The 18,758-nt window shown below is 43.8% G+C and overlaps 1 protein-coding gene across 2 annotated transcripts in view; it reads right to left on the bottom strand.

Annotated features, from left to right (window-relative positions):
* KIAA0930 (KIAA0930 ortholog) overlaps window positions 1–14,637 on the bottom strand; it is a 58,129-nt gene extending 43,492 nt beyond the window's left edge. For both annotated transcript variants that reach the window (XM_041398576.1, XM_041398577.1), the window contains exon 1: window positions 14,514–14,637. In XM_041398576.1, the coding sequence (XP_041254510.1) occupies window positions 14,514–14,637 (124 nt within the window). The remainder of the gene's footprint in view (window positions 1–14,513) is intronic.
* Between the last annotated feature and the right edge of the window lie 4,121 nt (window positions 14,638–18,758).

Here is an 18,758-nt window from a genome sequence, read left to right as displayed (position 1 = left end):
ATTCCAAGGAACACAAAAACTTCATGTAAGAACAGTGAGTCAAGCCCAAAGGTTCTTTACCCCAGTATTGTGCCTTGAACAGCCCTGGAGATGGACAGGAAGGACAGAGGATGATGCAGGAGTGCATCACCTTCCTCCTCAGTATCCTGACAGCCCCCAGTGTTTCTGTGCCAGAGACCAGTGAACATGGCAGCTCCTGCTGGATGGCCATTCCAGTCACCTGTCCATCATCTCCTTGGACACACCTACAATTGTTTGTGACTGTTTGAAACCCAGCTTTTATCATACAGGGGCTGGTTTTGTTTGGTTTAGGAGTTTTTTAGGAGCTTGGGGGTTTGTTGAGATATTGGGACACAAAACAGATGATGGACCTTGGACCTGGTTAGCATAAGAAGTTTGATAACAGGATGCCTTGGCAAGAGCAAATAGAACTTTGAGGATTAAAAGAAGATTCAATCAGACTGGTTTACCAGAAAATTTCATTAAACTCTGCAAGCAAGAGTAATATGTAATATGCGTAAGTTTGTGTACATGATTTTAACCTAATCATGGTAGTAAACATTACTAGTCTTCCTAAAACAGTATATAAGCATTGGTAGTCCACGGTAAATTTGGATTCTGATCACTGAATCAGTCTCCCCATATCTCTTCAGCATCAGCAGGAGTTTTCTTTCATACCAATTTCCAACTTTAAGCAATGGTTTTAATCACAGAAGGACACTGTGAGCAATTACTGCCTACACACTGTATTCACACCATCTACTTCACAAGTAGCTTGTGGCACACAGCACCTGAAGCATCCCTTTGCCAGGCTGACAAGTCCTACCCTACTACTGAACTATCTCCTGTACAAAAGTCATCCCCACAGCTCCTCTACTGCCCTTCTCTGAACCTTTTGAAGCCTACAATATTAAAAATTAGCAAATTCCACAAAAACTTTCTGCACATTCAACTTTGCTGAACACAGGAACAATTACAGCTCTCAAAGCAGGTAATACCAACTTGCTCTGTGAAAATGATGTTTGCCAATCAGCTAAACCCAGGGACAGAGTTTCTAATGCAACAAGTTTTGGGACACAAACATGCCTTTCTACGAAACTATTTCCTCTTTTTCCTTGCTCTTCATATCTCGTTGCAGAGCTGCAGCACAACTAAAAGGAAGAAGCCTTATGCACAGGCAGGACACCAGTGCAGATTTCAAATGTGTTGTGCACAAGTAGACACATGACCAGGCCTAGAGGAGGGAACATTAGAGCTTCTGCAGGCAACGCTTCAAACACAGCCACGTGTGAAACTGCACAGCTTTGCATTAAGAAAATTCATCCAGAATTCCTCACTTTAAATATATCTTCATCAACAATACCTTACACAGGAAAGCTCAATATTTAATGTGCTTTAATTTTCCAAGATTAAATTTTTAAAAACCCACTACATCAGCAACGGAAACAATTCCACCCACCCGAGGAATACCCTTGACACTGAAGAGCAATCAACCAACAAAAGTTTCTCAGTTGCCTCCCTTGCTCTTAACATCTTGTACAGCTCTTTCTGAATCCAAACAATTCTTTTCTGCTATTTTGTGTTTTACTGAATTTCACCCAAGAGAGAAGGGATTCACAGAAGTAAACTTGAATGTGGCTTTAGGCATATCTGCAACGCACAACCAAAGGAGAACAATACACAACACAAAAGGGTTCTGTTAAGGATTAAATTGTTTTTTCTATGGTGAATTGAGCACCTATATATATATATATATATATATATATATATATATATATATATAGAGGTGCTCAGGTGCTCAATTATAGAGCATATGTAGAAAACAGCTAAAGGCCAGTAGGACAACTCCCACAGAGAGCTGTAACCTTAGGAGAGAAGGTACACCACAGTTCAACTACCAGAGTTAACATGCATTCTCTTTCAGCTTTGGGGTTTTATTTTGGTTTTGGGGTTTTTCTCTTCCTGTTTTCTTACCAAACTAAGATTTTCTGCCCAGTACTCATCTCACCATTCTAGATATCAATAACATATCTTATCTACATCCTCAACTGCTTTCTAAAGTACTTGTGGTTGCTTCAGAAAACTTCAGTTTCTGGAACACTTTTAATTCCATTTTCTGAACTTCACATATAATCTGCCACTTTGATTACATTTACCATGTTTGTTTTCCCTTTGTTTTCTTTCATGCACAGGATGACCTTGTGGAAGTCCAGCACAAGTTCATGTATTATTTAAGGTGAGGACACATGAAGAGAACAACTCAGCTGATCCTGCAACTCATGCTAATGTTTACACAACAGCCATGCAGTGTCACATTACAGTGCTGGAATGCACTTGATGCTGGCCACCAAAGTGCAAAGGACACACAAATTTTTGTGTAGTATTTTCAAAGTCCACTAAAAGTGACAGAGAAAAGTATAACTGAACATGACTGAGATTAAACACTAGCCACAAAGTTTGGCTGGGGCTTCAGAGCTTCCTCAAATTGGACCCTGTGATTCCTCACATCCTGGAAAAAAACTAGTATTTCTTATTTGTCACTTCATTTCATGCAAGTAGTGAGAATATTGAAGGAAAAGAAGTGCTTATTTGCACAACAGCATCAAGAAGTCTCACTCTTTGGACTCTGGGCATTGCAGTTTTTTGCTTTCTTCTCCTTGGGATGGTTTCTGTGTTACTCAGAAGTGGAAGATGGGAGAGAGATTACTTTCTCTCATCCACATTTGTTTCAATTCACCATTTCCATTTTTACCTGCACTTCTTCCACAGCAGAAAATTGCTTCATAGCATCATTGCTGAGAAGACAAACACAATCTCTGGTAGAAAAAAGATTTGTAAAATGTATTCCTAAAGTTCACACATCTTCCTGCAGGTCTCTTCTTTACTATTACATCCATATGCTGAGAAAACCATCATTTCAGTTAACACTGAAAAGCCAATCAAACCCTGCATAATTTAAAAGCATAAACTACTGTGCACCATCTACAGATTTCCACTTTGAAAAAGTAGAATTCAAATGGAACCATAATAACATGAGAAATATTTTCCAACAAGAGGAACCCTAGAAGATAAATTTAGAGAAAAACCATCCAATATGACAGGCCAGTATGTAACACCAAATAAAGACAGCATTTTACAGGCATCTGGCAATTTACTTTGAGTACTAACCCTAGCAAGGGTCAACACAATTGAAAGGATATGGTTACCTGCTACTGAACTGCAGTGCACAGAAATAATAAATCCATTTTCATCCAACAGTTGTCAGCTACTTTGCTGTACTTCAGCCTCTCAAAGCATGTGGTAGTTCAGTTCCCTGGAAATGGCACCCAAAGTCTCAAACTATGCACAATTCCCAAAGGACTGCAGCATCACTTCCACAGATTTCATTACTCATTAGGGAAGCACCAGAGGAATCACCTTGTTATGCCTTTCATAAGAAACTACTGCAGAAAAGCTGCTGTGTTTGAGAGCTGGCCTAATTGGGGATTTAGTGCAGGTGTACACGTTTTCCTTCAACAGAGGCAACCCCACTGGATGCAGACACTTGAAATCCAGTGAAAGAAGGACAAATGCTTACACATTTCCTACTGCTGCCTTCAGGACTACCCAGCAACAGTCCCAAACTTTCCAGGACCTAGATCCAACCTGGAAAGGTCACTTTGCAACTTACAAAGAATGCTGGCCATGCTGGAGTGCAGAAACTTGTCTATAACAGTACAAATATGTGTTTTCACTGCTAAAATACATGCTATTTTTGTTCTCTACCAAAGCAATCCCTCTGATCAAAGACTGCTGCTTCTGTAAATTTATGACATCCAAGGTCCCTATTTTCACACTTAATAAATACCACTGTCAAAGCCCTATCTGAGAGACTACTGTGGTAGGTCAGGTAAAACCAGCAAAATGTATTTTAGAAGTATTCCAGCCTTACAAAACTACCAAGACTGTGGTTATTACTGATAATTTCATGTATGTACCTCCCCCAGTACCTTATCTTTGCCCAGGCTGCTAGTTAGCAACTTGCTGTCAAGGCAGAAGGAAGGAGCAGCTATCACAACAGCAGCTGGCAGAGAAGCAGAGTTATTTCCTATCCATACTTACTATCACAGACTGGCATTTTCCAAATTCAGTCTCTTTTCTGGTTAGAAACATCGGCAGCATCTTTCTGAGTGAGCACTTGGCAACTTTACAGTGGAAGCCATAATTCTCACTTACCTTCTACACCACAAACCCACTCAGTTTTAGAAGCTGACAACCAACACTTTCACCTATCTTGCAGCCAAGATTTTAAAAAAAACTTGTTTGACACTGCCATCTCTTAGCTGGGTGCCCAACCTCCTATGCACACACATAAGACAACCAGTCCAAAAAAGGATGTATTTCTTAAAAAAAAAAAAAAAAAAAAAAAAAAGCCCTTTAAAAATCCCACTTAGGGTTGTTCAGGGTTGGGTTGTCCAACAAACTGAGTGTCTTTGCCAGTGCCTGGATATTTCAGCTATTTAGGCAGCACTCCCTTTAGCACTGACATTACTGTCAGACAGGACTCAAAATAAAGCCAGCACCCTACTCCTTAAGGGAGAGCAACTACTGCAAAGCTGCTGTTCTAGTCCATAAACAGAGGTTTAGTCCTCCATTCATATTTTAGCTACCGACAACATGCCATCCCTTTCCACTGGTAACCAGCATCACTGCTCCACTTTCTCATCCAAAGGGGAGACTTGCACAGTTCCAAATCCCTGCAGACCTGGAAGGCTTTGTACAGGGTGTATTACAGCAACCTGGCCAAGGGAACAGAATCCTGGGCTAAAGAGTTAAGAGACTTTGAGGCTTTTTGCCTCCAGCCTGCAACACGACTATTGTTCAGCACTTCAGCTCTGCTTCTTCTGCCCTCCTTCCCCTCCCTGGGTCTCTCCCACCCACCACATCACCCTCAACAGGCACTCTCTCCTGGCTAAAAAGAGTTACAAAAATGCCTTATAAACAACCAGAGAAGGTCACAGACTTTATCTTCTGAGAAATCACTTCTATCTCATGACAGTTACAAGGTCTCAGGCGGGAACATGTGAGCTGAAGAAGAAAAGTCTTCCTCAGAAAACTCCTAGCACAAGCAGCACAAGGCAATGTCTTTTACTGCCTTTGCCCACCACTGGGCTTACAAACATCCTCCCCTGAGATTTTGATTACACAGTTTACTGTGTAATCAAAGTGCCTTTTGATGTTGCAACTACTAGTTTAGAAGTAAATATTATAAATCTTATTATTCTTCTATTCAATCATTACAGCACTGAAGCATGGATCCTGCATTTGAAGAGACACACCAAGGCTTTAGAGATACAGCCACAGTAACTGCAATTTCTCCCTATCCTTTTGTTTTCTGTAAATTTTAGGAAAAGCCCTCAATCTCAGGTTTCACAGACAGGGACAAGCAAGTAAAAGGTAAGCATTGCATTTTCATTTGCTGCATTCTTCATAGTATTTTTCTGAAGAAACATTTGTGATTCCCTTCAAAGTTTCTTACCAGAAAAGGAGACAGAGGAAGGACATGTCTACACTTGATTTTCCCTTTTTGACCCATTCAGAACAATATAGGCTAAAAAATTCGACCCTGGAGTTTTCTTCATTTCTGGCAGCTGTAGAAAATAATTCAAATTGGAAAGGAACTCAGAATTCAAGTTTTGCTGCAAGAAATCACAGGCAACTCTGTGTTTATGTTTTTTGTTAATAAAGCAGAATGTATGTTATTTACAGGCCAGGTGGTGCTCCTGGCCATGTCACAGGCAGGAACAGAAGACAGAAGAGTCTCCAGGAACAGGACACTAGCCTGCTCTCAGTGCAACTCTGTTGGCACCAGCTACAGCAGCCTCAGAGCAAAACATTAGAGTGAGCTTCAACACAGCAAGTCCAAATTTTAGTCTCTTTATTTGAAGATACCTAGAAATGCTACTTTAGAAATTAATTCAAGACAGCAAGATTGTAAAAGTGGCAAACAGCCTACTTGGGATCACACACTTTGCCTGCCTTTCCACTTTTCCATTGGAGACTCAACCACATTTTCCCTATTGGCTTCTAGGAGCATGGATGCTACTCAAGTGTAGGACAAGTGCAAAAGGATCATTCTTCCATTCAAAAATACTTCTGTTGTGTTAGAGGATTAATGCATTGTACTAAATATACACACACATATGACTACTTAGATATCTATCACCAAATGAGTTAAATTGACAGCTGTTGAACAGAAGAAAGTGAAAAATCTCATAATTCTATTCTGGTCATTTTTAAAGCACCTAATGCAAACATTTAAATTGTTGTTCCTTTGTTAACTGAAAGAAAAGAAAAGCCACTGATTAAGAACAATCCAGAATGAATCTGGAGAGTTAGAGCAAAGAACTCAGCATAACATAATGTATGCTTTTAATTTCAAAGATCAAAGAGGATGAAATCAGTTCCCCTTTAATCATGTAAAACATGGGCTACTAACAACTCAAACGATGCTTTGAGTAGAGTTTAGTCACCCTTGTTATGCAAAACAAGGGTCATCTGTTCAGACCTTCATTATTTAGCCAGAATTAAACTACTCATTAGAAACAAACAAAAAAAGGTACTTCAACATTCCTACAAAGTATATAAAAAGCTGGATCATCATTATTCAGAAAGACACCTGGGTTTACAGAGCTTTATCTCCAAGTTGCACTGCCATGAACTTGCTGCTTTCCTTCTGAAAGGATGAGATGAGGCCATCACTAAGCAGGAGTGCCACCCCCGGGGCAATAAACTCATCTGCTCAAGACTGATTACTTCACTCATACTGAACACCCTGTGTATTGTTATTTTATTAGTATGTATTACAGAGCACTGAGTTTTATGGAAATCTGAAACCCACCTCTCAGGGTCTTTTAAGGCAGGCAAGTAAACATATCCAGTATTGGAAATGCAACACTGTTAGACATTCAGCATCTCCTGTATCTGCTCTCCAACAAGGCACAAGAATAAATTTCCAGTGAAATCCTTCACAGCTCTTAGCAGAATGTTATAAATCCATTTCAAAACACTTCCCTCATCTTGATGGTGTTTCAGCATCTCCAGGCAATTAAATCAAGCTCTTCATAGTGCAATGACAGCCAAAGCTTCACTGGCATTTTAATCCATTTCTCAAGTTCCTGCTGATCTCTCCAAGTCCTGCAAGGTAGGACCAAGAACTCCCAACACACTTCTGCCTTTTATCCAAGCTTGGCAGTTAAGACATGCAAACAGAGTTTGGAGCTAAAACTACCTATGTTACTTCCTGACACAGGTAATCAGAAGTAATCTATCTTCCACCTCCATGTGCCCAAAGGAAACCCCACCTCAGTGCTCACCCATATTCCTCCAGCAGACCTGACACCATGCAGTACCAGCAGATTGATAAAATGGGAGCAACACCTATCACAATATTCCTGACACTTGAAATCACTCTGGGTGTGGTGACAGGGCAATTCCTGACATGGGAGCTCATGAAATGCTGGGTCACTCTTGAGCCATAAAGATTTTCAACACAAACAGCAAAAGCAGGGGCAGTCTCAGCCTGACTCACTGAGCACATCTTGCCTAAAAAGGAGGAACAAAAAGCCCAATGATGTCATTTTCCAGAGGGAAACACGACAAAGTTCAACAGGTCAGGCCACCTCAAATGCACTTCTGCACATCCAGCACACTGTTGTATCTGGAAACAACCCAGAATACTTCAAATGTGAAGGACTGATGATTGCCTGACATCTGCTCTGCCTTCTGAGATAAGAAAGAAAATTATGCAAAAAAAAATATTCTGAAACACCAAATGCAGCCTCAATACCAGCAGCAGCAGCTGCTTCCTCACTGCTGTGACAGGACAGATATGGCTCCAAAATGAACAGCTCTTCACATCACAACACATTACCTGCCTGCAAAATACTACATTCACCTAAAGGGACTCAACTTGTGGCCTCTAAGGAAATATATATAGGGAACCCCCAGAGTAGGAAGATAAAAGAAAATTACTGTTTTCAGGGTTCAATTTCTGCATAGTACTGGCACACTGTCTATACTAGAAACCAGGCAAACCAAAACAACAAAAACTTCAGTTTTAAAGCCCTGAAATTGCAGAAAACCCCATAAATCTTCACACATATAATTTGTACCTTAAACAGTAAGAATTCAGGGGAAAAAATTACTTAGGACTGTTGGTGCACCCGATTAACTTCAGCCAACAGAAGTCCTGCTGCAGTGAGCCCAGGTGACCACAGCTCCACAGCAGCAGCAGCATGATGCTGTATCTGCTGCTCCTGCATCCTGACTGCATTTTATTGCCTGCATAGGGAAAGGCAATCAAAACCCTCTTTATGATCACACACCTCAAAAAAAGAGCAGCTTTGATTCCCTGAAATTCGCCCTGTTTCACCACCCCAAGGGACTGCAGACAGACCAAAACCAGCTTGTTTCACATACTTTTGAAAGCTCTCTGCAAAAAGCAGCTTCACTATTCAGTGGGATCCTGACACCATGAATTGATTTTGTGCAGACTTTCTCTTTCTACCTTATTGTTCACTTCCAGGTAATACTTAAAATGAGAGTCAGCTGCTACCTCAGCTGCTGATCCTGCTGAGCCAGTTTACAAGGACAAGCAGATGCAACAATCATCACTAACTATTTAACTGCAGGGGTTTGGCTTTCCAGAAATGCAGCTGGACACAAGACACTGTGTATTTCAGCTACTGAAAAGCCTGAACCCTCTGAGCTTTCTCTGTTGATCATCACCCTGATCAGACTAACAGAGGGGAGACCAACACACTTCATTCTTCAGGAAATTCCAGTTTTCATTCTTTGGAAAGAATGCAAACAGAGTGTTAAATCTTTAAAACAACCATCCTGAACCTTATAGGTAAGAGGTGTCCTAATCCCTAAGACAATCCTCCCATCCATCTTAAATTCCAAAACAGAACTCAGACTTCTAAATAGATTTACAACTTACTAAAGGTTTAGAGCACACTAGTAGGACAACAAAACTAAGCAGTTAAGGTTATTAGAGCTACAGTATTACATAAATAAGAGATGGGTACTCTCAAATATCCTGGCTGTTCCCATTATCAGTCTTATGGATACATAATTCTGCCCAGAGGGACACTAAACAGAAAAAAAAAAAAAAGAAAAAAAAATGGTGGGGGGGGATCCAGTAACACCAGCTAGCATCCAAAAATGAACAACAGCATGCCATGCCTTAGAAACTTAACTGCTCATTTTGGTAAGGCAACAATGTTTTGGAAGGTATTTTGTGTGGGTTTTTTTTTTTTTTTTGGGTTTTTTGGGTGGTGGTGGATTTTTTCCTGATTTTTTAAAAAAAAAATCTTGCCTTTCAACTTCAGCATCTCCAGTCTGATTTTTATAATTTGAGCGTGCACACTCCGGAGCAGGACACGAAAAATCCCATAAGGTTTCATCTCTATTAAAATGAAAGAACAAACTAATAACCCAACTGTTACAAAAAGATGTGAAAGCTGTAATAAAAGAGAGTCTGTTATATTATCCATGTGGAACATCTGCCACACTCTAGCCAGAAGCTAACCTTTTCCAACAGCCACAGGACAAATCCCTGAACACACCAGTGAGTGATGGAAAGCCTGACAGACCATTAGTGACATCAGCATGGACAAGGTTCTAAGGAACTATCAAAACAGAACTTCAAATGAATCACCTTTAAAAGACAAAAACAAATGAAAAAAATAAAACCTCACAGGAATAGGTATTAACCCTGGAGAGCTGCAGCCCTAGAGTTTAGCCCCAGACCGCTATTCTCCGTGGCCTGATCCTACAGGGACACTCCTAAACTTGACTGTGGAAGTGACAGGGTGGGATCCCAGGACACAAAACCCTTGGACAAGCAGAAAGGCATTCCCATCCCCTGGACAAAGCCACTGGATCTAAGAGTTGGCTCCACCTGTGGTTTCTCCCACACCACCACATCCAAGTGTACACATCAAATGTCTACATGCCTCTGACTGCAGAAATGTCTTCCAGACATTTTTCAATGCCAGGCAAAAAAACAAAAAAAAAGACCAAAAAACAAAAACAACAACAACAAAAAACACCACACCACCAAAAAGCAGTTTTAAAATAATCTGTCTTTCACACTGGAATTTTTTTGCTATCTGCTCATCTTTATCCAACTACAAATCTGAGGTTCAATACCTCAGGATATTTACCTAAGGGTAAACTGGTTGAATCACTTTGATTTCAAAGTACCTATTTAACTCTGATTTAAATAATCTGTTCTGATCTTGCATTGTATTTGCACTTTCTAGAACTCTTCCTGAAAAAAAATACAGATTCCCCCTGGTTGGAATGTTGCAGGGGGGTATTTTTGTTTTGACTGATTAGGAAGCTACTCTATAAACACTTTTTTATTTTACTATTTTTAAGTTTCTTACATGAGTATCTTCTTTTTCTCCTCAGTATTTGACTATACATTTTTTAGTGAATATTTCATATTCATTAGCTGCAAAACACTTTATAAATAGGGAAAAAGAAATGGTGTAAATAATAAGGTAAAAGTAACAAAAAAAGGCTTTTTAGGCTGAAATCAAATTGTTCAAAATAAAACATACTCATTGGTGAATTTGGTTATATACATGCCTCAAGTGTTTTTAGGACAGATGTGATTTTCATACCTTCTTGTTATTGACAGATCAAAGGAAGAAAAGCTTTGCAGCTTTTGTAGTTTCTCACCTTTGACTCCACAACTCCCTGAACTAACTCCAAGAACCATGAATGAAGAATGTTTTGTGTCTGCTGGAAAGTGACTCCTGTCAAACCAGTTTTGTGCTGCAGTAAATCCTCTGCAGACACTTCCACCTACACTATGGATATACTTTCTTCAAAGCTACAGACACAATTATATCCTTCTTGAATATTATAATTTAATTAAAAGTTACTACACTATGAAAAAGGTAGCGCCTGAATCTAGTACTTTCAAATCCAAATTAATCTCCTTTTAATTTTTCATTTTAACCTCTTCTGTTTTCCAAAAAATGTCTTCCCCTGTTCTTCATCCCTTTAGCCACATTGTGTTTCCATCACAGTGACCAGCATTTACTGTGTGCCACCTCACCTTCCCTTCTCTCAGGAAGGCTAAAGAATTCTTTCCAGGTCTTACTCATCAAGGCAACGTGGCCCATGAATCACACTCCAGCCTCTTCTCACATGATGAGCCCTGAGGTTTGTGCACTGCTGCACAAACAAGTCCAGGCAACCCCTGCCTTTGAGGATGAACATTCCTGCTTCTGCTGCCCCTGTGCCAAGTACACCTCCTCTCCTCTGTTCAAGCCCCAGAACCACCAGGAAAGCAAGAACAAGAAACTCTTCATGACAGGTAAGACCACTGGGTCTCTGCTGGCGCCTGGAACAGGTTCCTGCTGCACACCTCAGTTTCCAGCTGCTTTTGAAAGCCCCATGTGCTGCACTCCACAGGGCAGTCACCTTCTTTTCAGATCTCTTCAGGACCTCTAGGACTTCTCCATTTTTCACCCACTACATGTCCCCATTACAGACTAGCCACAGTTCAAGAGATTGTTAGGATCTACCTATTAATTTTTTTTTCTCATTCTAAATTCCAGTATGAATAAAGTCAGGCTCCATCCCAACCCTCTCCACTACTCTAAAAGCAGGGCAAATTGTCACTGAATGACAGAAGGACAAGGAAATTAAGTATCTGAAAATGTTACACAGTAGTATCATGAACCACCAAAAATAAAACGTTCCCCAGTTCAGGGATTTGGCCGAAAGGAAACTTTAGAGCCTTACATGCAGCCTGGCTGAGGAGACACACAGCACATCTGTGATTGCCTCAGGAGGAGAAGTATTTTGCCACAGAAGTGTTGCAACCAACAGCATTTCAGAGGGGCCTTAGTGCACAACACCAGAGCTGTCCAACTGGGTGACACCAACAGCCAGCCAAGAATTCTTGGAGAGACATCACCCTTCCCAGCTTGGTAAATAATGACATGAGTCATTATTTTGAAGTGCTACATTTTGTACATTACACAAACAGGACATTATGGAAAATCCCACCACTCAAGGGGATTTACATTTCTGAACAAAGCCTGTCCAAATGCTTATGTGATGTTCTTGAAACAAAGCAATTCCTCTCAGCAAACCTCAGAGTCAGCAGAAATAGCAATTTCCTCCTCCTTGGGCTCACTTCTAGAAAATACACAAAAGGAGCGAGAATGGCCAAGTTATGACCCAGTGAGTCCCATTTTATTGTTGAGGGATTAGCAGCACTCAGGGAAAAGACACTGTTGGAGTCTTTGCCAGCTGATTTGAAGGGAACTGAAAACAACAGGTTTTACCTGCTGATACAGCTCAGAAGGACATGGCCACTACAAAACACCCCACCACAAATATAAAACCAGCTGTGGGTGAGCAGGTCCCTAAGCCCCACAGGTGATGTGCTACCCAGGCACAAAAGGCAGACAAAATCTGTGTTAGCCACCTGAACCCAGACAGGACTGTGACTACTCTCATGACTTCTGAGCTTGAGGAAAATCCTTTACATCTGCTGTGCTGCCAGAGCCCGGCACACTCCAGAACAGCCCGGGCTATTCCAGCTGTGCTGCGTGCCTTGCAACAGCATTCATCAGTACAGAGCAGACATGCACAAGCCACAGAATCACACCTTGGGTTCATCTACAGTTTCTACTAAAGGAGAAGATGTTTTTCCTAAAGGAGGTATTTCAACTTAATTTATTAGCCTGGCAACAAATCACAGCATAGGGGAAAGAGTTCTCATTAGCTGGGAATGACAGTGTTGAGGACCAGGGAACACACTGCAAAATGCACATCTCCACACAGGGGCACATCTCCTCAGCCACGAGCAGCCCCTCAGTGCCACGAGCTCAGCAGCTCTCCTGAGGTTCACCTTTCTAATCTTCACCTGGCAGAAAAGAGGTCCACTGTCCTATTCCTTGTGTGACTATCCCAAAGCCACTCAGCAGGACCTCCCACGATGGGCTACTGTGGATGTGTGCTCAAACACAAGCAGAGAAGGAATATCTGCATGGTCTTACCAGCTACCACAGGTTTTTCCTTTCCTAATTTCAGCAAAAGAAAGTGATGGTGATATTTCTCTTCCTGGCAGTCTTTATCACACATTCAAACATGAGATGGCCAAACAGGACGTGACAGAAGCTTTCCAATGAATGCAATCTCATAGGCATTTAAATTTCATTTACAATTCCTTTGCCACAACATTTTACTTACTTTATTAGGCCCTGTAATATTTCAACACTACATTACATCCCAGAGAGCCAGTTCTATCAGAAAAAAAGGCATAAAGAACCAAGAATCATTTCTCTTTGTTCATACAAGATTTCACTCTGTGGCAAAGCAAAAGGAAAGAACAGAGAGCCCATTCCTTCCCAGGGAGACCACAGCAAGCACTGGCAGACAAACTGTTTACATAAAGGCAGAGAACCAGAGATGCCCCATGTTCATCCAAACCTCACCTCCAGTAAAACCTGAAAAAGAACTTATTCTGAGCTTTTAACAAAGACTCAAAAATGGATGAGACTTTTGGGGCCTTATAAACGAGCTGAGGAGGGAGGAGTCATTAATAAAGGCACCATGGAAGAAACAAGTGTTGTATAGCACTTTTTGTCACTTGAAACACTGCACCTGCAAGAATTTCTGGATATTCACCCCCTTAGAACACAGGTCCAGTCCTGGCTATATAAAAGCTTTGAATAAGGTAGACAGAAATTTTGGATGTGAAGAACAATTTCCGTGATCACCACTGCTAAATATAAAAATGAGTAATTTCTATTCATTAGCCTGGCCAGAAGAGTTTCCTGATGTGAACAATTTTGGTTAACGAGCTGCCATACCATTCTGTTGCCTAAAGCTGACCGAATTTCAACCTGAAACTTCTGTTTTGCAGTGCATAAGCTCTGCCAAAAGCTAAATAAAGACTTGCTGCGTGAAATTTGCATCAGCCGAGATGAAAACAAACACGACAGAAAGCTTAAGAAACCCTCCACGGTTTAAAAAATTAACCGACCTGCAAGAGCCACGACATCCTGTGCTTACTAGACCACGGCAAGCCGAGTGAAGTCATTTAAACAGAGAAGGGAGGTGTCAGCCTCAGAATCTCTAGAGAGCGTCTGAGAGCCGCACAACAGCCAGCACTGCCAAGAGGCACCAAAAATCCGCCGATTCCATCCCAAAACACACACGACACGTAGTTTACACTTAAATACAACACGGGGTGACGCGCGCGGTGCTGCCTGACCATTTTTCTCCAAGGGCATTCCAGACAATGGAGCGGGGGACGAGCCCTCGGGGCTGGGGCAGGCACAGGGGCCGTGCCCGTGTGCCGAACACAACAGGTGCCGCTGCTGAGGGCGGGCCGGCGCGGGGCCGCCTCACGCCGGGGCCGCCTCACGCCGGGGCCGCCTCAGCCGCCGGAGCTCCGGGCTCCGCTGCCCTCCCGCCCGCCCCGCCCGACTCACCGAGGCCGCTGATGTCGTGCCGGAGGCCGGCGCGGCTCCGCTCCTCCGCTATCGCCCGCAGCATGTGCCGCAGGGAGCGGTCGGGCTCGCCGTCCGCCTCCCCGTCCCTCCGGGCACAGGCCATGCTGCCGCCGCCGCCGCCGATGAGCTCATGTCAGGCCGCCGCGGAGGCGGCACCGGGGCTCCCGGCACGGGAATAGCAGGAGCTTCCCGGTCCCGCTGCCCCGGCCGCTCCCCCCTCGGGACGTTCCCCGGGCGCCGCCGCCGGCCCCTCCCCGGGACACGGCGATCGCTGCCCCCGACGCTGCCCGGCCGCGCTCCGCCGCTTCCTGCTGCTGCGGCCGCCGGGCGGCACCGGCAGGGCCGGGAGCAGCCCGGACACGCCCACAGGGCGGATCTGCCACCGACCGTCATCCCGGGCAACCCATCCTGCATCCCTGACATCAGCCGGCATCCTGGGAAACCCGTCCTGCATCCCTGAGAATCCATCCTGCATCCCTGACATCAGCCGGCATCCTGGGAAACCCGTCCTGCATCCCTGAGAATCCATCCTGCATCCCTGACATCAGCCAGCATCCTGGGAAACCCGTCCTGTATCCCTGGCAATCCATCCTTCATCCTGGGAAACCCGTCCTGCATCCCTGACATCAACCAGCATCCTGGAAAACCCATCCTGCATCCCTGAGAATCCATCCTGTATACCTGACAATCCATCCTGCATCCCGGGAAACCCATCCTGCATCCTTTACAATCCATCCTGCATCCCTGACATCAGCCAGCATCCTGGGAAACCCGTCCTGCATCCCTGAGAATCCATCCTGGATCCCTGACATCAGCCAGCATCCTGGGAAACCCGTCCTGTATCCCTGGCAATCCATCCTTCATCCTGGGAAACCCGTCCTGCATCCCTGACATCAGCCAGCATCCTGGGGAACCCATCCTGCATCCCTGACAATCCATCCTGCATCCTGGGGAACCCGTCCTGCATCCCTGACATCAACCAGCATCCTGGGAAACCTGTCCCGTATCCCTGGCAATCCATCCTGTATCCCTGACAATCCATCCTGCATCCTGGGGAACCCGTCCTGCATCCCTGACATCAACCAGCATCCTGGGAAACCTGTCCCGTATCCCTGGCAATCCATCCTGTATCCCTGACAATCCATCCTGCATCCTGGGGAACCCGTCCTGCATCCCTGACATCAACCAGCATCCTGGGAAACCTGTCCCGTATCCCTGGCAATCCATCCTGTATCCCTGACAATCCATCCTGCATCCTGGGAAACCCATCCTGCGTCCTTTACAATCCATCCTGCATCACTAACATCAACCAGCATCCTGGGAAACCTGTCCCGTATCCCTGGCAATCCATCCTGTATCCCTGACAATCCATCCTGCATCCTGGGGAACCCATCCTGCATCCCTGACAATCCATCCTGCATCCCAGGCAACTCACATAGCCCGACCAGAAACAGTCATTAGATGTCAGGGATGCAGGACTTTCTGGACACCTCCTTCGCTATCCTTCCTTCTCACTGCATCCCACAGATCTGTCTACTGCCACTGCAGGCAGATCTCTCCTGCCCACCCCACCGGTGTCACAGAGGAGCTGCTGCTTCCTTCTTGCCCTCCTGTTCCCACGTGTCCTCTGTGGGGACAAAACCCAACCTAAGGTGTCTGCTGAAGTCTCTACCAAGATCTGTCACCTCTTCCTGAGCATTAGCACCTCTTGTGAAAATCAGGGATTGGTGGTCTCAGGGAATACCCAGCTTGTGTTGCAGAGATTGGATCCTATGTCCTCCTGCAGCTCGTGGTTGTCCACAGCACATTCCAACAATGGCCAAAATTTCCTGAGAAATTTACAATTTTCTAAGCCATCGTTGAAGAGCAATACCACCAACTTCTCAGTTCTCCTGCAAACAATTCATTTTCTGTTTATAATATTTCTTTAGCCTCACCTTAGTTCCTAAAAATACTCTGAAGGCTTAGGCAGACCATTCTTCTCTCTGAAGCTCCATTTGAAATTTGGCAGGCCTTGCAAGTGGCAGTGGGGAGAAGCAAAAGGGTCAGAGGACTTCAAATGTGAGTTAACAGCATTTGAGAGTCGGGGTTTTTGCTACAGCATAATAAGAAAGGAAAGTTATCAAATACTGCAATGGCATACATTTAGCCCATGTTGCCAATTTCACTTTCCTGTCAGCTTTTGACACCAGTAAGTTAATAATCAGACACCTGCTGAACGCATATCTTGGTTTGAAAAGACAGGTGCCTGTTAAGGAAGGCAGGAACCTCCCTTTAAATAGATAATGTAAACCCACTCCTTCTTAATTATTATTATTTTGAAATTAAGGGCCTCTCAGGCAAAGATATGGGAGTAGGAATAGCAATTCTTTATTAGGGAAAAATAAAAAAAAAACCAAAAATGCAGTAATACAAAACAACATTGACAGAATACAACCTGACCTCCTGTGGGTCAGGGTGTTGGCAGCAGTCCCATTAAATGGTGGCTGCAGCCCTCCTGCAGTGCCAGCTGTGGTTCTGTTGGAGCAGTGATCCTGTAGAAGGGTGGAATTTTCCTCTGAAGGTCCTGTGGTTGTGTAGATGGGTCTGGTCTTCTGGGAATCTAGTGGAAAAGAAAGCTGCTCCTCTGGGAATCCAGTGGAACAGGCTGTTTCTGGTGTTTCGAATCTCAGATTATATCCAGGTAGGAACTCTTGGCTCCTCCCCATGGGTGGAGCATCTCCCAATGGGATGATGGAATTTTATCAGTCATGCAGTGAGGCTCACTGGCTCATTAACAGCAGATATCCCCTGGATATTGGTTGTGGAAGAGATAAAGAAAACTGCCCCACCTGGTTTTAACAGGTAGTCTAATTAACAGCAGATAATTGCCCCACCTCTAACAGGAGGCAATATAATACACACCCCCAGCCACATCTTGCATTTCCAAGCTAAGACAGTGCAATTTACAGTGACACACTTGTTTCCCATTACACCAATATAGATGAGTGTTTTCTGTGGAAGGCCCTTCTGCTGAACTGGATAGAGGAGAGAAATTTGATGCAGCATTTTGCTAGTAAAGTATCTAGTTCTTTCATAAAACAATAGAAAACAGGGACATACAATCTCAGGATTTAAGCACCTCTTCCCTGGTTAAATCTTTTTCTTGGAGAGAATGAAGTTTGCAGTCACATGTTAGCCCTGTAAATGCGGACATTGCAGTTATTTATCCCACGGGGAAGAGCAGCAGAAGACTGTTACCTCCAAGTTGTTCCTGACATTGTCAGGAGGAAGGACTCTCTCTGCTGTCGGAGGAGCAACAGTCTCACTTCCCTCACATCATGCTGTACTCAGTGAGGATTGGATGTGCTTCCCCTGCAGATTGCTTCTGGATCCCAACAGCACTGTCATTTTGGGGCACACAGGAACACTGGTGTCACCAGCCAGCAGCCAGCCTTACAGCAGTTTCACTAGAGACTCCAGCAGTTCAGCCTCTCTGCTGTGCCCTGAACACTAGCCATAAAGTTCCAGACACCCTGGTTTAAAAAAAAACAGCCAAGGAAATCTGCTGCTGCCCTGTCCAGGCCTTTTAAAAAATGAAAAGGTATTCCTGCCCCTTCTTTGCTCCCCACCCTACCTTCTACTTTCTCTGGCTTCCATCAAAACACACCCATGGACAAAAAATGCAGCTGTTTTCCTTCCTTTAGCCTTCCGTAGCCAAATATACCTCCTAGTAGATCACAGCACTTGATCAGAAAACACAGGAATAAAGTTTGTTTTCTTAAAGGGACTATTGATACCCTTAAGATCAGTTAGAATCCTGTTAGAATGCTAATTGATTTTGGTTTTTAAAGATCTCATGGTACATTGTAAAACAAGAAACCACTCTGTCTAGCTGAATCTTTACAGAGAGGGGACTTTGTATCTGATCTTTATATATTGGTCCTAAAGGTCTTCTTTTTCAACACTTAACACAGTGTTATCACTATGATGGGCACCAGGAGCACTGTCTGACCATGCATGCTCTCACTCAACTCAATGACACACAAAAATTCTCTGTCTTACAAAGGGGTAATGGGTGTTGTGGTCCTGATCACCCTCATCTGGGGCCTCCTTCCCCCTCTCCCTGGCTGGGATCTCTGCTTCAGCTCAGCCTTGAGCACCTCTTGGAAGGAGTCTTTGGGTGTGCCTCAGCAGAGGCTGCTGTTCCTCTGGCCTTTGAGCTGCAGGCTGCTTACTTAGCTT

The sequence above is a fragment of the Onychostruthus taczanowskii genome, unplaced genomic scaffold (assembly GCF_017590055.1).
Source record: "Onychostruthus taczanowskii isolate IOZ18803 unplaced genomic scaffold, ASM1759005v1 scaffold15, whole genome shotgun sequence".
Lineage (NCBI taxonomy): Eukaryota > Metazoa > Chordata > Aves > Passeriformes > Passeridae > Onychostruthus > Onychostruthus taczanowskii.
The sequence above is the reverse complement of the archived record's forward strand: the minus strand, read 5'-3'. Positions and strand labels throughout refer to the sequence as shown.